At 33.6% G+C, this 23,696-nt stretch overlaps 1 protein-coding gene across 8 annotated transcripts in view; it reads left to right on the top strand.

The window, feature by feature from the left end:
* The first annotated feature begins 220 nt into the window (after positions 1-220).
* LOC128209128 (myosin heavy chain, non-muscle-like) overlaps positions 221-23,696 on the top strand; it is a 49,873-nt gene continuing 26,397 nt past the window's right edge. For 5 of the 8 annotated variants that reach the window (XM_052913004.1, XM_052913048.1, XM_052913064.1 and 2 more), the window contains exons 1-10: positions 221-795; positions 1,059-1,215; positions 5,399-5,426; positions 13,935-14,049; positions 15,201-15,227; positions 18,541-18,558; positions 20,283-20,375; positions 20,693-20,756; positions 22,054-22,152; positions 22,872-23,111. In XM_052913004.1, coding sequence (XP_052768964.1) covers positions 439-795; positions 1,059-1,215; positions 5,399-5,426; positions 13,935-14,049; positions 15,201-15,227; positions 18,541-18,558; positions 20,283-20,375; positions 20,693-20,756; positions 22,054-22,152; positions 22,872-23,111 — 1,198 coding nt within the window. In that variant the 5' untranslated portion in view covers positions 221-438. Of the gene's footprint in view, positions 796-1,058; positions 1,216-5,398; positions 5,427-13,934; positions 14,050-15,200; positions 15,228-17,117; positions 17,133-18,540; positions 18,559-20,282; positions 20,376-20,692; positions 20,757-22,053; positions 22,153-22,871; positions 23,112-23,696 lie in introns of all 8 variants that reach the window. The other 3 variants (XM_052913013.1, XM_052913022.1, XM_052913032.1) reach the window with 3 other exon arrangements.

Genomic DNA, 23,696 nt, shown 5'->3' with positions numbered 1-23,696 from the left:
CATCATCATCATTATCATCACCATCATCATCATCATCAATGGTTGTAGTAGTATTGGTGATCACGTTGTGGATGATAATGGTTGTGGTAGCGTTAGTGATTGTAGTGATGATTTAAATTGATGAATTTTGAACAAATGAAAAGCCCTTCGTAGATCAATTATTTTTCATGACTCATTCGAGTTACTTCCCTTGATAAACCTCTCCTTTCGTGTCACGTGACTCACTACTATATCAAAACTCATTCGAAGGCGGGCGTCGGCCCGGTGCACTTTATGAAGTTATTTTAAATAATACGGAATACTTTTGTCATTTGGTGGCGTATTTGCAATCTGGATAGCCAAATTATCGTGTACATATAGGAGAGTTGCTACTATATCGTGTTTGTATTTAGTTATTTTACTTTAAAAACAGGTCACAATCCGTGAGTATTTTTCAAAATGGCGGATGATTACGAGCTTTCCGGGATGAGTGAGGCCGATATGAGGTATTTAGCGGTTGATAAAAATGTTGTCAATGACCCAATGATGCAGGCAGAGTGGGCCACGAAGAAGCTGATCTGGGTGCCACACGAAGTTCATGGATTCGTTTCCGCTAGCATCAAAGGCGAGCAGGGTGATGAGGTCGAAGTTCAGCTAGAAGAGTCCGGCAAGAGGATGCGGTTCCACAGAGATGACTGTCAGAAAATGAACCCTCCCAAATTTTCGAAAGTTGAAGACATGGCAGATCTGACATGTTTGAATGAAGCCTCAGTCCTGTTTAATCTCAAAGACCGTTACTATTCTGGCCTCATTTATGTGAGTAAAAATTGGGGTCATTTCCTGGTTTGCCAAGTGCATTGTAATTGTATGGAAATTGTAAAGTGTTAAAATAATGTAGTTAACAAAGTTGTCATAGCACATTACAGAATTAAGTCCTGTCCTAAATAACCTGTGTTCAACATCACCATCACTTAAATCCTCACAAATTTGATGTTTGTAAGTCTATGAAATGCCACCTCTTTGACATGTATCCAATATTTTTTAACATAACACAATCTGTATAATGAGTTATATTTCAGACATACTCTGGCCTCTTCTGTGTGGTGGTAAATCCCTACAAGCGTCTGCCCATCTACACAGAAAAAGTGATTGAGCTATATAAGGGGAAAAAGCGCCATGAAGTACCCCCACATGTGTTCGCTATCACAGACTCTGCCTACAGAAGCATGCTTCAAGGTTTGTATTTTTATGGTGATGCAATAAATAGTTTATTTTTAAAGTTGAGGTGTTTGGGTCTTTATCCCTGTGTAAGAATTGCTGATAAATTGTGTAGTCCAACAAATTTCCTTTGAACAAATCAATGTTACATGTCCAAAATGTCCTGAAAGGCTTATTAGTCATTGATACTCCTAATTGGACAAATGTTTAAAATCGAAACATTTACTAGTCATTTCAAAATTTACTTTTATTTTAAATCAATATTTAGAAGGAATGTTTCTGTTATTGGTGCAGTTTAAATTTTTTTATTAAGATTGGGTACTTATCTTGGTCAAAATTCATAACAAGTGTGTTTAAAGCTGATGTTTTACGGTGCTGGTGCTTAGGATTGGATAAAAAATAAGTGGGAAGGGCATATATGGAATTCTTAATCCTACCGCATAATTGTTAATGCAGTTGCAATGAAAGTTATCATTAAGTGACGGTTTCCTAAAAAGCAAGCATAATATTTGCGTTTTTGAAAACATGATGTTTTAACTGTACCATTAACTTGGACTCTTAAGTTTAAACATTGAAAAGGAAAGAAAGTCTGTAATTGCTCGAGCTATATATAGAATTTCCTCCTTGAGAAAGGAATTTGAAATCTTTATTCATTTGTAATAATTAATGTTACATGCATATCCAAAACTTGGAAGAGAAATAATTGCAGTGTTCATTTTGCTCAATCAGCAGTCTATTTAGCATATTGCTGTATGTTGGGTATTGAAGTACATGAATTCATTGATTGTTTACAAAGGAAGGTTTGAAACTTGACCTTATATTGGCATTGAAGTGTGCTGGGTTTAATAAGCTGAGATATGCTTGCTTGCATAATGCCTTTAGAACAGACTGGTTGTAGGTGGTAGCTGAAGCTAGACATGTTCAAGGTTTAACTATTAGAAAACTAATTTGTCATAGTAATTATTATATTATATGAGTATTATTCATGACAGTAATCATTATTGTCTTTGAATGTGCAATACTGATTTGGGCATGTGTATTGCAGAATGTTTGGTTGTTTATTTAATACATAGCTCACAATCACATTTTCTTGCATTTCAAAGTTTAATCTTATATGCCAACTCTGAATTTCAATGGACAGTTTAAATAAACTATCAAAATGAAATGAATGGTTTATTAAGGGAAACATGTAATTATGTTAATGGCAATTAACTTAATGTTACAGTTTAAATACAGGTTTGTTGATATTATAATGACTTAAATGTACATGATGTTGTAACTATACAATTGGAAATGTACATTACTTTTTTTGACATCTCTTTTGGACGAAGTAAGATATACATTTTAAAATTAATATTTATATTAAGAAGCATCAAACTGCATGAAATAAGGAATATGAATTATTTAATATGAATGTTCCATTTATGTATTGACACAGTTTTTCTGTTTGTTAAAGCATAGACTACTCTGGCTTCAGTTTGTTAGAGATTGTCATCGTAGTATGAAATTTGTTGCAATTATAGGAATAAGATTTAAGGATAGATATTAATCTGAGGATTGTAGTCTCCTTTGCCTGCAAACACTGACATAATTTACTGTTTTTGGCAAGGGCTTGTAAAGTGGAAAGCAAAGTAGTAAATTTTTATTTACTGTTAAAAACAAAATAGATAAGAAAGAAATATTCTATCAAACAATCCATCTTTTCTTGCTGCAGGCTATCCTTTGCTTACTCATATTTGAGTAAGTGTGTTGCTGTTTTGTTGCCAATCATTTTTCAATTTTATTGCAAGCAGAAAGACCTTGAACCAGTCAAGTTCTTTTCCATCCCTCACCCCCTTTCCCATCCCTCACCCCCCTTTTCCATCCCTCACCCCCTTTTCCCTCAAAAAGGAGAAGAAAAACTAATAAACATGCAAACTGGGTGTACTAAGTCTGACATCAATTGATCATAATTTGTCAAATGTAGCCTCTCTTTAAGTTTTATTCCTGTAGGATTTGTAATATAAAATATATACATGTACATGTATGTATAATTCATGGGACCTTACTTTGGACTCAAAACCGTGTAATTGTGAAATTTATTTGCTCTATGATAATGTTACGGCTTAATCCAAACAAGTGTGAAAGTAAATGTTGAACCATAAAATCCCTATTACACACTAGAAGAGTCCTTAAGATACTAACATTAGTATTCTGTAATTTTGAAGGTGGATTAAGGCCATATTTGAGTTGTGTATAGAATAGAAAGATCTTATCTATTTGTGGAATGTCACTGTAACCAACTGAAGCATAGAAATCTTCATATTTTAGGTCTGTAGGTTTGCATATATCATATTTAAGTTACAAGCAGACAAATTAAATAATGGCTGGCACTAGACCGTGAATGTTATGGTCAATTGATGATATAGAAGATCATCTTTCTAATTTGGTCATATTTAACAGGTGTGAAGATTGGCAGGTATGAATGATAACGTGAATAGAAATGATGAAGTGAATAGTATGACTATCTATCCCCGATACTATGATTAGGTTGTGTTTGCAGTTATGTTCACCCTCCTATATATTATACTTGCAAATGACCACAATTTTGTTAACATTATTATAAAATTATACTCCATAGTCAATACTTGTCTTGCAGGGGTTTATCAGTTAATGGTGTAACTAGTAGATCGGCCTTAATTATACTAAATTGGACAGGTGTAGCATTTGAGCTTGCTGTAATCACTGACTTATGATTACTTGTATTAACAAGGAGAGGGTAAGAGCCACTTTGTATTTATTTGTGCTCAGAGGCTAAAAACATGTCATAAAAATATACTTCACAGAAAAGTCATTTCTGTAAGATTTTTAAACATTTTATTGAGTATTGACATTTAAAATCTTACCCAGACCACAACTCAAATAACCACCAATGGAAAATGTTGTTGTTACTGATGTTTATACAGAGTCAAGTATAGTCATGTTAATGTTATATGTTCAACAATTGTTTTTTTGACAACATTACCAATGTTATTTTTTTTGCATAGTGCAGTAGTCCAGTCTCTTTAATACAAGTATGACTGTTTGCATATTCTGAATAGTTCAGTTTAGTTTCGCGTCAGTTTTAAGTGTTTGGAAATACTGCTACCGTAAGCGACTGATAACATACAATCATTCCCTTCCTGCCCTCTTGAATCCGCAGTCATGTACAAGATAGTATTGATACAATCTTCACAACAAAAATAACTCAAAAGCTTCACAAGTTTGGAGCATGGTCTCCTGTAGCTTGTAGGGTTGAGAATCTGCTGCAGATTTTTTTGTCTCCAAGGCCAAAATTAAAATATGTATACTTTTTTTTAACTTGTACTGATATGTTTAAATGCAATTTGAGGCTCTTAAGGCTTTAAACGAGAGATTTAATGGGCTTCACACCCTGCAACCCCCAACCCAGAATAATATTTTTGATAGTGGCAAAGCATTAAGCTGATCTGATGTAAGTTTACAAAACTAGAGGCTTGTGCTCTTTCCTAAACTTTGCTGGAATCATGGGTTGGGCATTATGGAACGTATATGAACTAAAAACTGAGTCTGAGTGCTGCCAAATCCCCACAGAAAGCTTTAACACATATTGGTAGATGTCCTCGTCTCCTCACAAGTCTGTACCTCTGAAATTGAGGCCCATTTATCACTGGAGAAAAACTTGAATACCTGGAATTGTCCCTGATAAAAATTCTTGATAACCGTAATCTGCTTTCATTTCTGTAAATCAATAGGGCTCTTTAAGATATTGCATTCCACAAATTCTTTTCAATCAATGGTGGACAAAGATGACTTTTGTTGCCATCAGCTTCAACAAACAGGGCTATCACTTTCAGGGTTCCATTGTTCTAAAGAGAAACAAATGTATGGCGGCCCATATACATTACATTGATAAAACATTATGTAAAACTGTGTCAGAAGCTTTTTGTGCAATACAATTTTCTTAAGAGTTTTATGCAGGACATGGTCATTCTTTCAAGTATATCAGGAATTTACTTTCAGTGAGCAATAGGCTCATTTCATTAAGAATTTTTGGATTAACTTCATACCTCGTGAGAGTATTACTGTGGAAAATTTCACCTACTATGAACAAAATCGCTCAAATATTAAACATAAAAGTTGAAAAACATGTACAGAGTTTATTGTTTTACATTAAACTAATTTTACATGTTTTTGTTTTCAGATAGAGAAGATCAATCCATCCTCTGCACGTATGTTCACCTTTTTTCTATGTTGAATATTTTCTTTTTTGTAAGCTCAAGGAGAATAAAACGAACATAAACCTGCTTATATAGCTTGGTAATGAGTCAGGTATCGTAATAAAGTGCAGTAAACTGCAGGTCATTACAGCGAGTATGAAACCTGTACATATACATAGAATTATTAGGATTGGTAGTTGACTCATTGTGAACTTCCTTTAAGATAACTTAGCATATTTTAACGATAAACAAGTAGATTGCTTGGCTGTTTGATAAACTGTGAACACTGCAAATTCAGCAGTCCATTTTAAAGTTATGCTTTCTACTTATTTAACTCAATTTTTTCAATGAACTATAAAATGCAGTGAAGCACAGTTTTCCTGTCAAAACAAAATAACCAGAAGCTTAAAAAGGGCAGCTCTGTGTTATAATGTTGAGTGTCTTGTATGGTTGTTGTCATCAGTCATTATCACATTGATACAGCCTATCATTGTACTTGTTGATGGTGTAAGATAATACTCTTGTGTATAAGTGGGTGCTGTTTCCTGAATTTCAACACCTAAAAATCAATTATGATCTTCAGATATAATGCCAAAAATCGACCTTTGGTCCACGTTTTGTCCAGTGAATAGACCAATATAGGGTAAAATCAAAGGACTGAGTTTCCTAACATCACAAAGTATTTTAGATAGGAAGCATCAAGAAAACCAATGACATATCATAAGGGTCATTCTATTAAATGGCTTAATTGTTGTCACACACAAGAAAATACCCTATTCAACTTACCCACCACATACGTGACGGTGAGGAACTGTCTGACTTGCTGGTAACTGGGCCGGCTGCTTAAACATGATACTGTGACTATATGTATAGATGTGAAACATGTTAAAGATCATCATACAGTTATTTCATGTCATTAGAGATAGTTCTATGTTATATGAATGAGGCTCTTGTTCTGCGTTCTGATAGATATAACTTTACCTCCTTTAACTTTAAAAAGAAGTTTCTTATTGGTAACCAGGTTTTTTTTGTCCTTAGAGTTCATGTTATGATACAATCGTAGGTGTTGGAAACATCAGAAACTGTTTTTTTAACCTTTTAACTACTTTGAAAAGAAGTTTTCTATTGATCTATTATTATAAAAGTCTATAATTAGGAGTTAGTTGATAATTGTCTGAAAGTTTAAGAAACATGCAAAATTGTCATGTAAGCCTGCCAGATGAGGTAGAAATCTTGTATATCCCGAATAGCCTCCTAGTTGCAATATTTTATTGTGCAGCTAATCACGATATAACTAAACGACTAAACGAAAATAGTGAAATAGCACCACTTAGTATGGACTTGAACATTTTTTGGAAGCAATATTGTTTGTCTCATAACCAAGACATTGTGTTTCTAGATTTCTATCAGTTAACAGTCTGCTGAGCTTACTTTCCATGTTTTATTAGCCATAAAATCAGACATTGAAGTTTGTCTTTGGCTGGTCTGTTGCCATGTTTAATTCTTAGATCAGTGACATTAAAAACAGAGCATGAAATAGAACAGTAAAATCAGACCTATTGAACACTAAGATTTGAAATTTAGACCTTGCCTTACCTTTTGAAAACAAATCATAAAATGACATTCAGCGTAATTTGTGGTTTACTACCTGTACGCACGCTTCACATACCAAGCATTCTGAAGGCTTTACTTAATTGTTCGTCAGACGGTAAACCAACAGTGTAAACACAAAATTGAATGACATTGTGTCATACCATATATGGAAGACAAGCCTTAAACTTTACAACTATTCATTTTCGTCATGTTTGAATGTCTTTTGGAGTTAATTGTACATTAATTTCGAAAAAAAAACATTCCGAACCATACAGAAATATGCAGTGTCAGATGTTCATGCATGTCTCATGGGAAAAAGAGAGGAACAGCTCATAAAATTATGCATTTAAATTGTCAATTTCATTATGTCATTGTCAAACATAATAAGGTTCCCTAATAGTTTGCAATTGAATTGTCATATATGTTATACACGGAACAATGGTCTATTTTAATTTTTAGATGATAGATTTTGACTGTTTTTAATGTTCAAAGTTTACACTAGAAACATCAAGACAAAAATTTATGAGGGAAAGATAATACAATAAATCAGTGACAAGTATGGTACGGTCATAACACTTTCATATCCCTATAAACAGGATCCGAAATGAGTGGTTATAAATGGGATGATCGGAATGAACAGGAAACAATTTAAGAGCTAGTAGGGTTATTCATTTTAACAGTTTTGAAATCCTTATATTCCACTTTTATGTTAGAAAAGAATGAAACAAGAGGCAGAAATATGATTGTCATGATGTTTATATTAAAATGCATGTTTTCCTCATATGGTTAGGGAAAGGGGTTTGCCTTTTATATTTTGACAAAATAAAATATCCAAGCCTTATAGAAGAAAAGAACCATTGAATGATAATGATTCTCTGCTTTTGGAATTAAACTTGAGAGGTCAATTGGAAATGTATTGAACACTGTAATGCTTATATCAAGAGGTCAAGACACCTATATAATGAACATAAACCCTGAAATGACATACTTGGGCTTCTTAATTTCAATTACAAAATTCAGTAAAGTCAGCCACATGTTGAATTGTTTGTAATGTTAAAAAATACTTATTTCATAATTTATGACCAAAATGCCAATTTAATCAACTTACTCAGGGCTTCTAATACTTTGGAACCTCAATTGGTCCGGACCCATCGACGACCCCCCCCCCCTCCCCCCCCCAAAAAAAATCACCCCCCCCCCCCCCCCCCTCAAAAAAAGAAAGACCTGTTCAATAGCTGATTTTATAGAAATGTCATACATTTTCGTGACGTCTTTTCTGTCAATATTTTTTTGCGATGTGGCAATTTGTTAGAGGGCTCTAAAGCCAGCATAGCCGATTCGGATAGTCATTGATACAAAGTTTAATTCAAATGAGATTCTCATCGAGTTCTGCGGCGTTTCTAACAAGAAAGACTGAGATCGTAATTAACTGTGGCTGTTGGGAGGCGGTCAGACGACAAAAAGTGAAACAGTATTATGATTTATTTGCTTAATGCTTCTTTAGTGGGTCAACATTCAACTGATAATCTTGAATAATAGTATATATCTAGATTTATAATCGGTGCAACAAGCTTAAAGTGTGATATTGACAACAATTTTTCATTACTGCGAATAAATATGACGTAAGCTGCGGACTTACAAGTAGCTGTCAGACTATGTAGTTAATCAAGGGTATTGCTGTTGATATCCTATCAGGGCTCTCGCGAGGGGGCGACTTGGGCGAAGTGGTCGCCTAAATTTCCCAGACTTCGCCCATTTGTATCATCAAAGCGACATTGACTTCGCCGAAAATTTTAGCGCATTGTAAATCTGTCAATCAGCGAGTATTTGGCCAATGTCCCATTAGTCAAAACATCACAATAAGCCATTCATACAAATTGGTAATCTCCCAATCCGATAATTGGGTCGTGTCATCCAATTACCAAAATATCGCCAGTAGGCGGAGCTATTGAAAGTCAACCAATCAGAATGATATAAGTTCGTTAAAACGAGATAGAATTGGAGACATAATTATGAAAAATCGTGTCAAGCATTTATTTAAGTTAAAAAGTAATTAATATATGTATTGAACAAACAATGCAAGACATTCAAACAGTGTTGCTTTTGAAGCAGACGGTCATAGCCATCTCGGGCCATCGGCAAGTAGGCGCCAAGAAAATCAGTAACATGACGTATCACCAAATATTTGATTGGTTTTAGTGAAATGTTCATGATGAAAAATGATTTGTAAACACAAAAAAATATTATTTTTTTGCTTTATGTAGAGTGTACTTACAGCAATTTTCTCCTGTCACAGTTACGATGTCAAATTTTTTCGACGAGATCACCATTTTGTCAGAACAATTTTCCGAGTTAATTTTTCAACTTCCCATTATGTATTGGTAAATTTTTCATCAAGGACACTGATTTAAATGTCATTTGGTTCTTAAATGTCAGCATATTTAAAATTATTTAGCCAGAGACAAGTAAATAACAGCACAGCTGAATGTGACATTCATACCCTATCCTGAACGTACCAAAACAAGATTCGTCCCCCTACTTTATTGACAGTTCATTTATGAGGTCATTATGATTATTTCAAATCCTTAGATGTATTAATTTTGTTCATTTTAGATGCTATTTGGAGATAAACTATGTGACATTGACAAATACACTTTTGCTGAGCCAAAAATGATACATTATTTTATGAACATTTTATATAGTTATCGCAATCAATATTGAATGTGAATATAAACTGAGGTGTGTGTTATGGCATAGTTTTTGTATCAGGTGTTATGAAAAGTATCACTTCTCCCTAAAGTCTCCCCACTTCTCCCTAAATTGACTGAAGGAAGAAGTCACTTCTCCCAAAATTTTCAGCCTAGTGAGAGCCCTGCCTATATATTATTACGTTAATTAATTCGGTATTTTAATGCTTTCACGGATTAACAATGACATGCATTTATCTTTAAAGCCGTTTTTAACCAGCAATGGGTCCTTATAACAATTTAAATTTAACCGTTTTGTAATTTAAATTTAACCGTTTTGTAAATCAACCAACGGATATCATGTAATGATTGATGACGACATAGCATATTGCCATGTGAAAATATTGACCGATTTTAACACTTAATCACGAAAGCTGCAAGCAGATAATTAACACATAGTTTGTTTAATTGTGTCTTCTGCTTATACCATAACACATGATTGGACTGATTGCAAGCGTCTGCTAATTAACAGATATGCTATATAGAGTGATCAGCGTAGCGGAAAAAGCATCGGTCTCATGGTAACCAAGACACTTTTATGACCTATTGGATGTAGGTTTGAATATGTGAATGACCCATGAATGTTTGTGTATTATAATTTCTACATCTTTTACTGACTTAGTCGTTTTGGACCGAAATTACAAAAAAATTAGAAAGTTTCGGACCGATTTTTTTACACTTTTTGAAACTGAAATCGGTCTGGCTTGGTCAAAATCGGTCCAGACCGGCAAATTGCCGGTTTTTAGAAACCCTGAACTTACTGGTGTAAAATATGTATTTGTGTCAGAAGAAAATGACAATATTTATGGAAGTTGATTTCTGTTGTGTTTAATATGTATTTTTGCTGCAGTAGAATGAAAGTGTGAACACCTGCATGTGGCTAGTCAAAAAAGGCACAAAGTGGCGGGGTGTAAATTTCAAAATTGCAACATATTACATTTTCACCCTGCCATAATGTATTACATTTTCACCTCCAAATGACAAAATCAAGACTAAATGCTACTTTGGTTGTAGGATTTTTTGCCTTCCAGTTGGCATGCTTCAAAGTGTATCAAGACGATTCATACTGCTGCATTTTCAAACCTGTTCATATATACCTTTTTAATGATGAATGTAAACAAAGTGTGAAATGCTTAAACAGGCATTTATCTAATCAAATGTCTTTTTGTGGAATTGTTTAATCCCGTTCAGATACACCTATGCCTACTGAGAAACTGCCACTTGGTTTTCATATTGTCATCTCGAAAATACAAATTGGCAAAAACGCAGCCGCCATAAATACAGAATCGTAATGAAATTCTTGGCAGAAATTATTTTGTTGGCACAATGGACCAATTATTTGAGAGTTATGTAAGAATATGCACCAAGAATGTGTTTCTTGATCACAAAACTATCATGAATCTGTTGTTCATGGCTTGTTTTATCATTGAATCATGTATAATTGTATCAGATTGAAAAAATAACAATTAATGATTGAGAAGAAATAAATTTGTGAATATGCCTCAAACTATGAATGAACTCATTAACTCATGCACTCCTCATTTTCTAGTCAGAAGAATAAGCTTTGCCTCAAAAAACAGTAAAATTTGGTAAAGTTCCAGGCACAATATTAAAGAGTTGTACATGACCTGATGGAATCTTGCTTGTCTGTCATCAAGGTCTAGTTTTCACCAACTTGTCTGTTGTCTGGTCTAGCTATTCAACTATATTTTTTATTTATATAAAAAATATTTTACACCAAAAACACTGGTGTTGCTGTATGCTGCAACAGATGCTGAGTTTGGGTTGGGAATAAAGTGATATATGGAGCCCCGAACCCTCATCTAACCGCTACACATCCTGAAATTCTGAAATGGTTGAGAGAAGCCTGAGTCATATTTCACCTTTTTCTAGTCCTACATAAAAAATGAACCTGACAGATAATGTTTGATCAACCAGATGCTTTATTCATGAATGAGTTTCTCTTGTCTGTGGTATTTATAGATGTCTGGATATTCCCATTGGAAGTCTAAAGCAATTAGCTCTTCAAAATTCTCAATTATGTTTTACAAGCTTGTAGTACAACTTCTTCTTGTTCATAAGTGTTGTTTATAGAAATATTATGACCAAGCTCTTGAAATTCATTAGAAATTGTAAGCTATTGAGAGATGAGGGTCGAGGCTTATAATTAGCAATATATCTCTTTAACATCTTAACATCATAATTCTTTCTAATGATGCTCCTCAGTGATAACTTATTAGCCCATAATTGGCCAATAAGGCACAGCAGAGCTGGTATGGAAAGCCATTTAAATAGCCTTGGATTGGCTGATAAGCCCTGGTCTGGCTGGGTGAAACAAGAAATGTTGCTGATATCATGGCAGTAATCATTCCCCTTGTTGAAAGCAATTTTGTTTTGAAAAAAGGTGTATTCCAGGTCTCTCTGATAATCATAACATGTCAGTGGTGAGTGGTGAAAAAAAGCATGCAATGATGGGTAAATCTCTTGATTTGAAGCCAATAGTCTTATATGTAAAAAAAAAAATACATGTAATGTGAATTAAAATGACCTAAGTGCCATATTTTTGTTATTTTGATATAAATGTTTGAGTTAATTGAACTTAAGCTTGTATCAAAAATGGGAACAAAATTTAGGTACAGTACACTCAGCGAGTTAAACCAACTTTCCTCGCTCACTCAGAGGGATAAAGCCCATCATGGGTTTCCTCCGAGAAAAACTGTTTCTCTTGCTGAAATCCTCCCGAGTTGCTCTTTACAGCGGAGTTTAATATGTAAAGTTGCGTTGGAAATCGTCCGATTTTATGACCCATTGCCGAGTTCCGCGTCTGATGAGATGAGCGAGACATAATGATTTCTTGTTCAGAAGTAATTCGTTGTTATTCTTATGAATATTGTAAGTCAGATGAAATGCATGTGATCAATACAATGTATTGTATAATTATAGGGTATGTATTATTGGTGTATTATGACTTTTCAATGGCAATGAGGCAAGAAGGCCTTCAACCTGACTGTGAACTTTGAACGTGTGTTTGACGCCAGTCACTTGTAATTTTCCAAATTTCTTTAAATAGTAACATAGCCTTTTTTGGGTGTAATGTATTTATTTATGTTTATACTATATCAAAATAAAATGGCATTATTCAGTCATGATATAATCAAACAAGAGCAAACGTCACGTTTTGAAATGCATGGGCCAATATGATTGCATTTCTTTCCGTAAGCTAACTTCATGCAAAACATCAAGATTTTAAGTTTTTTTCAAATATTTTCTCGGAAGTGGATCTGAAAACTAAATGGAGGAAATCGGAAAGTGGATCTATCTTGTTGAGTGTTAGAAAAAAGCATCCTGTTGACTTTTGTGTTGTTCATACAAGTTTAGGATAATTGACGTTACAACTAACTTCTACGATCCTTTAATAAAACAGGCTTCAGAAGAGAATGGAAGGAGGTGTTCATAAGTGACATATTAAAGCCTCCTTTGGTGTGAAAATGCTTCCTCAAATTTTAAAGACCCCAGTTGAAAGGTTTATCGCCCTCAAATGATTTTAGAAGTTACCAATGCTGAGCCCCTTCCCCTGACCCTGAGCAAAAATCTGTAAAAGCTGATACAAAATATTTATATAATTGTCAGATTTTGAAGAAAGTTGTATGAATAATTATACTTGAAACACTGACAGCCTTATGATGAATAGACTAATTAAATGAAATATTATTTGCACCAAGATATTCATTTTACTTGTTATTAGCATTTTATTGCTGTGTTTGTCGGCCATCAAAGAAAATGGCAGATAGTAATTAATTGTTTACGAAGTTGACCAATAAATACATATTTTAAGGCTTGAAGATCAGGTGTTTTGTAGCAAGTATGTTTTTCGATAAATATGTCAGAAATGTTGTCATAGCTTTGTTTTTTTATGCTGACTCATGAAATAGTTGTGTTGTAAGTCCCTACACTCTGGTTTAATAACTTCTAGCTTATTTGCCCTTCTTTCAAATAAAAAGCATATGCCTGACGCATATGTTTTACCATTAAACTATAAGAGATTCAATAGAGAATGTTCATTAACCAGTGTTCATGAATGGGCAGTGTACAAAAAAGGTTGAACAAATATGTGGAAGCTGTTGCTACCACAAGTCAGTGTATTGTTTAATGATTGACTGTTGTGTATTCTGTCCAATAGGGGCGAGTCAGGCGCGGGTAAGACGGAAAACACAAAGAAAGTGATCCAGTATCTCGCACATGTTGCAGCTTCATCAAGGACACAGCGTAGCTCTGTATCAAACATCCATGTACAGGTATGTTTGTCCTCTGTCCGTCCGTGTGTACTTTAGTTGTTCATCATCCATCATCATTAGAGCTGCATTTTTAAGTCTATATAATAATGATGTATAGACAATGTATCAGAACTTGTAAATATGGTTCTGCTGCTGGGATATTACGAGTGCTGATATTGTGTTATTTATGCTTTTACTTGTATATGAGAATGACAATATGGGAGTGGGGTCATATTTAAGCCTGTCCTTGAGTGTTTTCTGTCTGTTACAAAGTAGAAGCTTTTTGAGTGGCTAGATCAATGGCTAATTTATATTAATCAAGAGAAATTTAAAACGGAAAGGTAAGGATACATTTAAAATTAGTTGGCTTTTGCTAGATTTGAATAGACATAATATCATAGAAATGTCTGTGTTTGTGTAACTATTTTTACTGAATATCTGACTTTCTCTTGTATGTGCTCAGTGTTTTTTTACCAACAAAAAATGGGGTCTAAATTTGGAGCCCAATCACGACCCCCCAAAAAATCACAATCTTAGGCCAAAAAAGAACAACACCAAGGCGCTGGGTAAACTCATATTCAGGTTATTTTCAGAAATATTAGGGCCCTAGCCACATTCACAAAAGGTGGAAAAAACACTGGTCCTTTTTAGCAGCATGAATGAAACTTTGGCAATGTTTGAAAAGCGTCAGCATATTCATGGAATTTTTTATGTCATTCAATGTGGTTCTTCTCCTTCCAACAAACTTCAGCAGTGTTTTCTTTCTGACCAATTTAAGGCCAAATTAATCCCCTTTCACAATGCTAAAACATATACTTTTCCCTTATTTTTTTTAAAAATAATTGCACCCTCAAACGTTTATAAATACTCTTGTGTATGGAAGTGTTGGTGTATTGTGAGGGAAACCAGCTTTAACACTTCTTTTATCTTTTCTGTATTTTTTGTACAGCAGTTATATGTTAATTTTTCTCTTATTCCCATTTGAAGCCAAAATAGAGCATTTTTCTCATTGAGAAAGGCCCCAGCCCTTTTTCCAAAATGGTGAGTTTAGAATCAAAGAAACAAGTTCAGTTAGGTTGACTTTGACGTTTTTCAGATATTGCCAGGTTTTGTCTTGTATATATTGTATTGTATGTTGCGAGACAGCGAGTATTATGTGTGTGCCTTTGTAGGGAATGGAGGATGGAGGTCATATAATGGTAGGTAACAGCAGAACAGGGTGACTTGCACTTGTCCGTTTGTCTGCCTGTCTGTCTGTTTGTCCGCGATTCTGAGTTGTGGTTGAAGAACGTTAGTTATAAATCACTTAAATGATTTGCCATGCAGATGGGCAAATTTAGACAATTTTTGCGCTTGGTCTCTTAAGTACTTAGATCATAACTTGAAGGAGAAAATTTTCCGTCTTGAGTCATGGCAAAAAATGTTGAAAGCTTAATTAAAAGTATCTTTTTTTGAGAAATGCGTGGTATTTATTTCATTATTTTCATACACCATGACTATTTATTTTTTCAAGGATGAAAAATCGTTTTCAAAAGTAAGGTCATAGTTTGGAGGTATCAATCTTATCACCTATTTGCATCCCCCACCGGCCACAAAACTTGTACTACCTTTCAACACCATATTGGTAATTTAATACCAATACAATACCACTGTCCATTCCATTTTGTCCATTTACACTGCCACCTTCCAAACCTGTCATAAACTGGTCATTGTAGCTGGCTGATTTTCAAGGTTTAAGTGTTTGTTTGGATTGATAACTAACTATTTAAGGCTACTTTCATGGACTTGCGCTGCACAAATTAGGACAGAATCCGGTTTGCAATAAAATACCAAACTTAGGAGCAGCTTTTGTAAAAAGTATATGACGAGAAATGCTGGTCCAGATGTTGCATTGATAGCATAGGAATCATATTTATCATATCATTGTTATATTAAGTGAATCAAATAATTCACTGGGCGTTATTTGTTGATTTATATTAAAATGATCATAAAAGATAGTTGCAAATTGATGTGAATCATCTCAAAGCATTGAAATTATGAATAGAAACTCAGCATTAAACAGACGTCAATCCGTATAAAAGATGAAGATATTTAGTATGTGATGCACTCAAAATGCAAATGTTTGCAGGAGACTGCATTAGAGGCATTGGGCCGATTGTTTCGAATTCTGTTAAAGTAAACATGATTAATGAAATTGTTGTTAACTTTTAAATGTGAAATATTTGCATGAGTATGTGCTGACATATTTCAAAATAAAAAGTACAGCTGAAACAGTTGTCACAAATCTTGTTACACATACAGCAGATAGCAAGTGCATGCAATAAATGTCAAGAGCAGTAATGATTGTAAAGTTAACAACAATAGCGTAAATCACATTGTAAACTTTTACAAAGTTCTGAACAATTGGCCCAATGTAACATTTATTATAGACCCAGCTTTAAGTGGGACCCAGGTATAAGTGGTTTATTAGATAAACAAAATTCCATTTTAAAAGTTGAAATTCCAACGTTGAGAATTTTAATTTCATCCTTGTCATTTTCAATATGTATTGCGCGACTCTTTTACATGATATCAGGAGGTGAAGGTGCTGTTTTTGTACAGTATTTCATCATGTATTTTAGAGAACAATATACTAATTTTTGCTAATCAATGTATGATTGAAAATTGCGCAACAAATTTGTATTAATTGAATTATTTTTAAATAAATATTTTCTTTACAACTTTCTTTGCACTAACAAATAACATTTTTACTTAACTTTTTTACTGATTAGCCTTTCCGAATTAGTGGAAAGAACAGAATAATCGTTTATAAAAAAGTATGATGTTTGAAGTTCCCTAAGGTCAAACAAAATATTTAACAACCACAACTACAGAATCAGAGAAATGTTCAATTTGATTCTGTGAGTTTTAACATGTGACTTATGCGGATACCAAGCATGCATTATAAGATTTGAATGAACTGCATGTGCGTTATAATAGTTAGTGTTGATTAGCTAACAAAGTTTGGCTTTTATGCTGTTCAATGTTTAGCCAGATTGTTATATAATTATGTATTAAAATGGCTATATCTTGTTTATTTTTCTTACCAGAGTGGTTTTTCGTTTGTGAGTACAAAAAGTTGAAGAAAGTATTCAACGCATGAGCAAATTTTCTTATATACGTATAACATGTTCTTGTATTCAATAGATTTAATTTGCATTTTTGGCACAAATCACTGTATTTTCAGAGTCATATTTGAAACAAAAATGATTTGGGCTGATTTAAAAATTTGCATATATTAAATGGATACTTTGTTTTTAAAATTATTTTCAGCCTTAAATCTTACTATTGTGAAATATGACTATAATGCTTATATGCTTCCTATCACAAAATTTTAAAATGTCTTAGATTAAAATACCCCATGTTTTTATTACTTTTATTAGTGACCAAATGGGAATGGGATGTTTATGTTAGAACATGCTTGGGGGCGGTTTATAGACTGCTTTATTCTTTGGTTTCAAAAACAATGTATGATATTTTATTATACATTGACCAACATCTCTATTGTATTGTAGCACTCAATATTAAACTAAATCAATTGAATGTATGTACAACATACTTTTGATTCAGTTTTGTTGTTCCAGCAACAAAGTAGCTTATATTATTTATATTTAAAGTATTCTATATTCCCCATATTTTTAATTTCTTTCTACTTCCTATCTTTTTTTCTCTGTTTTATCCCAAAGATTTTGTATCAACTATATGGGTTAGTACCAATTTTCTGATTTCTCAAAACTTTTTTTCCTCAAAGTATCTGATCTATGTGTCTGTTTTAAAACATCTTTAAATGATACCCCCCTACCAAAAAATTTATATCAGTTAATGTGCATGCTAGCTGCAGTTATATCTGTATACAAATATTTATTTTTGTAATAAAATGTAGACCGGAGTGAAATGTGCTTCTACTTGCTTGAAACTGTAGATTATCATTTCATCACATCATTCTAGCAGATTTTGATTTGTGGTAATTGGTTCTGGCGAAAGGTATTGATGTTATGACATTTTTACTGGAAGAAATACAACCAAATATCTAATTTAAAATTTAAGTATTTTTTCCAAGTTTAAAGCTGTTTAGATATATTGTTAAATTTGTTATTTGGGAAAGAAAACCATTTGCCTGCTAATGATTAATTGAACAAATTTGTTTCCTTAATTTGTTGGATGTATTTCTATACTATTATGTATTTTATAAATAATGTGAAACTCATTAATATGCATTTGACTTATTTGATACGATCAGAAGATCTGACTGAACGCTGTAAATAGAAGAAGGTTATATATGGAAGTCAGAATAATGTCTAAAGGATAAAACAAATATATATATTAATCAGAGAAGTTGATTATAAACTAAATAGTTCTAGAGAGCGTGCATGAGATATATTGTGAGTGGTAGGTTGATTTCCGGCATGGTCTAATCTCTCTCCTCCTTTCTCTCCCTCTACCGGGGCCCTTCATCGTTGTTGTAACGTATAGCACAGGGACATTAACCTGGTGAGTATGCGGACAGATGCACATAGGCGACAGTGTTTTCACAGCGTTTCTACAGTTTTGTGCTTTTCTGTTTAGCATTAGATTTATACCTCGTTTGTTATTGACGCGAAATTCTTAGTTCATAGCTACTTATTTTAGCTAGCTAAGATAGCTTAAAGCTGAAATGACCCGGGACCTTTTAGGTTTTAAGTGTAGAAACCAAATACGATGATGGTATTGTTGAGTAGCCACTGAGGATTGAATCCGAGACTGCTTTGGTGAGAGTCAGATGCCTATACGCTAAACCAACCACCTTATGTGTACTAGTTTCTTTTTAAAGTGATTAAATATGTCTGACATCCATAGAAATAGTTAAAAAAAAATATACTATCTAATATCCAAAAAAATATTTTTGATATAGTTGTAAATCAAGTTCAGAATGATTTAAATACCATAGTTAACCAATGTACATTGTGATTACAGAGTGTTTTCGCTTTTAGTACAAAGCTTTTATTTGTTTTTTACCGATTTCACGTTATCAGTGCGTGGGTGGGGTCTTTTGATTAGTAAATATTGCCTTCCATTTTGCTATGTCAGCATGTTATTCACTGTCCATGGTGCAATTATTTTAATTATTAGATGAGGAAGGAAGGTACAAAATTTTATGAAATTCTGCTGAAAATTTTATAAATTGGGGAAAAAAAATCAAAACGCTATTTGCATCAAGTTAAGACTGCAGATATTATGCAGTTACAAGCTTGATTAAATGTATGCTGGTTACATGTGATCAGACAGCATTACAAAAGAAATGACGCATAAGGAAGGTTTTATAACCACTGAAAACACTGTCACGTATATGTGTGTTTATTTTTTACTGTTTGCAGCTGCTGCTTGATATTTTCTTAGATACTGCAACACTTTGATAGAATTGAAGTGAGGTTGAAATATTGGATAAGAAGTCAAAACGAAGGCAGATAAAAAAAATATGTTTTGTTTCTGCTATGCACATCTTAGAATGCAATTTATGGAAACTTGAAACTAGTTTTCCTTTTATGGCATTGTATCTTGCCTGCTGGGTTGTTTATTTTAAGTAATAAATCCTTAGGTAAGGTATTCTATTTTAGCAGTTGTGCATTTGGCGCCAATGATTTAGATTTCATCTACAATACATGTCCCATATAGGTAGCATCAAAGTGTAACAGTTTTTGGTAAATTGTCAAAAAAAGGATAAGAAAAGAATCAACAAAATAATTGATATTGTGTATCAGGATCGTCCTGATTTACCTGAAGTTATTATACAATTACACGCTTTTCAAATTATGTATTTTAAAGAAGGTCTCAACAAAGCCTATTGTATTGTCCTAAAAAATGTTTGGCTAGTTTCAGGTTTCCATTCATGTTTTATGCACTTGAGTCATGTATACACTGTGTATTGTCTTAGTTGTAGACTAGTTAATTGTTAAGCTGTCAGTAGACTTCATGAGATTCAAGATGGATAAATAACAGATCGATTTAGTTGACATTAATTTCCTTCTTAAATGTTAGTAAAATCTTTCATTTCCTTAACAGTGCACACTTATTATTAAATTTACACAGTTCTTGATTAATATAGAGATTAATCCCTTTCGTAGAAAATAATTAACATAAGTAACTGTTGTTTATTTGTTGTGGCATGTATGTTGTAAATATTTAAGCCCTGACTCATTTTACATCATTTCACCTTATGTATTTTTGTACCTTCATAGGGAGAGCTTGAGAACCAGCTTCTCCAAGCCAACCCGATCCTCGAAGCCTTTGGTAACGCAAAGACCATCAAGAATGACAACTCTTCCAGATTTGTAAGTACAACACCCTCTGGCACGTAAATTATTCGTCAAAATAATATAATTCGAACCAGAATTTCACTTTCGCTATGAACTTGTGTAAACTGACTAATATTGTGCTTAAAATCTTGATCATAAAACTGTGTATATAAAAGCAGTGTAGTGCACTTTTTTTGATATTTTCAGTACTACTCATTTTGTATTATTACTGATAATACGACAACTAATATATGTAAATTTGATTCACACAGGTGCTGTTAGACACCTGTTTCTGGTCTTGCAACTGTGATATAGAGCATTAGAAATTCACAAAATTTCTATTTTCATTTCAGGGGAAGTTTATCCGCATCAATTTTGACACATCTGGTTACATTTCTGGGGCCAACATTGAGACATGTATCCTTCATACCAACATAACAATGAACTGCTGGTTTCAGTTAAGACCACACATTTGAACATCTTGTTATTCAAACAGAAACCGATAGATGTCTGTGTCGATTTCATTCATTGTGCACAAAACAATAACATTAATACAAATGATTTCCTAAACTACTGAATCTCCAGCAAAACAACCCTTGGGATCATACCCATATTGATTTGCTTGCATAATGATTTTGCAACATGACCAGCTACTATAAACATGCTGAAAACAAACTGAATACAGAACAAAACAAGACAATATACACACTTTTTTGCTTTTAAGATTTTCATTTGACCCAAACCAGATGTTTTTTTAATTTCTTGAATGAGCATAACCACTTCAAAATTATGCTTACCTTAAACCAAGAGCACAAAATCAAACACCACTTACTACATTGTAATTTTGTGTCATGGACTAAGACTTATATGAACAACACCACTACATTGTAATTTTGTGTCATGGACTAAGACTTATATGAACAACACCGAAATCTTTCACCAGAATCAACAGGCCCAAATTCTTACTCTAGAATGAACAGGACCGATTTCTTACACTGGAATGAATAGGCCCTTATCTTACATCAGAATGAACAAGCCTTAAATCTTATTCCATAAGCCTGATTTATACCACCAAAATGAACAAGCTCCAAATCTTATACTAGAATGAACAAGCCCGTATTCTTGCTCTAGATAGAACAAGCCTGAATTCTTACACTAGAATGAACAAAACCAAATCTAACACCAGAATGAACAAGCATCTTTCTCTTGAATGAACAAACCTTAAATCTTACTCTAGAATGAACAAGCTTGAAATCTTACTCTAGAATAAAGAAGCCCCCAAATCTTACTCCAGAATGAACAAGCTTAAAATTTTGCACTAGAATGAACAAGCCCCAAATCTTATTCCAGAATAAACAAGTTTGAAATCTTCCTCTAGAATGAACAAGCCCTAAATTTTACTCAAGAATAATCAAGCTTGAAATCTTACAGCAGTAAGAACAAGCCCGAAATCTAACTCGAGAGCGAACAAACCTGAATTCTTACACTAGAATAAACAAGCCCGTAATCTTTCACCAGAATGAACAAGCCCTTACACTAGTGCTTGGCATGAAATATGATATCAACAAGCCTTGTAAGTATGTAAAATCCCGAATTTGAGCAAGCCAGAAAAGCATTTGCCAGTGGAAGGCTTGTGGTAATTTTGATCACTTTTTCTATGGTATGTGAAAATATCTTGCTTTAAGTTCTTTGAGTTCCTTGACTCTTGTGTCAGACCTGTTGGAGAAATCTCGTGCCATCCACCAGTCAGACTCTGAAAGGTGTTTCCACGTCTTCTACCAGTTCATGCATGGAGCAACACCCCAACAGCGCAGTGAGTAGTTCGAACATTTCATCACATACTACCCTTTAGGGATTGAAAAAAAAGAAAGTGTTATCAATCTTGTTGATAGTTTTTGTCGATCATTCATTGATTTCATAATCGAAACTGGAAGCAAGCTCGAGATTGAAGTTGTTGAAAAATTTATTGCCAACTTATATCCATAAATTTATATACTATGAATGATGACTTTTGGCCAATCAGATATATCACCTTCATTTTGAAAAGTAATTAACATTATTGTGATAGCCATAATGGGTTTAAAAAATGATAATGATAAAAATCCCAATTAAATTCTCATGTATATTTTGATAAACATTCTTCTAATAATTTTTAAATCATGTTTGATTATCATGACTTTGGAGGAAAAGGATCAATTTATGACACTACTCCATTATCCTTATTCTTCCTACCCAAAACAAGGAAGTCAGGGGTTCTTGAAGGTATCTTCTCTTCCATTAGTGCCTAAAACCCCAACCTTTGATAAATACTTATTAAGTGTAGCCTAGCAATGTTGCCATCTGTGTATGGCTTCATACACCATCTATGAATGGGGGCATACACCATCTGTATTTGGGTGTATAAACACAGCAAGGAAAAGAGCCAATGGAAGAGTCTCGGAGTTCATTCTTTCCCTGTTGCACAGCACTGTCTTTGCTTGTTAAAAATACAATATATAATAATTCATTAAATATTAATTTATTGTGTTGCAGAGGAATTCCTTGTTGAGGATATTAACAATTACCGTTACCTGACCAACGGCCACACGCCAGTGCCGGGGGTGGACGATGCAGCAGAGTTTCGGCTGACCGTGGAGGCCATGAACATCATGGGGATTTCACCGGAGGACCAGGCTGCACTTCTCCGCATCATCTCTGCCATATTGCAGTTAGGCAATATGAAGTTCCAACAGGACCGTAAATCTGACCAGGCTACTCTGCCAGATAACACAGGTGAATAAATATCTTTAGAGTATTTTTTCAGCAATTTTTATTACTTATAAAGAGTATTGGCCCCAATGGCTAACAGTTTGTGTTTTCCCAAATGTTGAAATAAAAAATTCAATTGCAGAACCTCTATTTGAGAAACAAGTAAATTGTTGTTGAAGTAATGCAAGCTTACAAATGAATGGTTTAAAAGAGTGAGTATATTCTACCTTCAAAATTATTTCTAAACAAATAATTATTTCTAAACAAATCCAATTTTGTGATTTCCAAATTTTAAGGGTTTAAGTCATTTTCAAAAAAAACTGCAAAGAAAATCTGCAAACATCTATCTGTACTGGTTTACATGCAGGAGGAAAAAAAATCTTGAGTATTGCAGAATACATATTTCATGGGATGTTTATATTCAGAATGCATGGAATGGTTAACATTTAATCTGCCATGTGCAATGTCAGCACCATAAAAAATACATACTTTTCAAATGAAGAGTGATTTCATATTTTTACGTGTCACTGTGCATGTGAAGTGTATCATGGTATATTTTGTGTAAACATGATTTAGACATGAAATCACAACAATATTTTCACCCAATTC

The sequence above is a fragment of the Mya arenaria genome, chromosome 2 (assembly GCF_026914265.1).
Source record: "Mya arenaria isolate MELC-2E11 chromosome 2, ASM2691426v1".
NCBI lineage: Eukaryota > Metazoa > Mollusca > Bivalvia > Myida > Myidae > Mya > Mya arenaria.
This window is presented reverse-complemented; position numbering and strand designations above follow the sequence as displayed.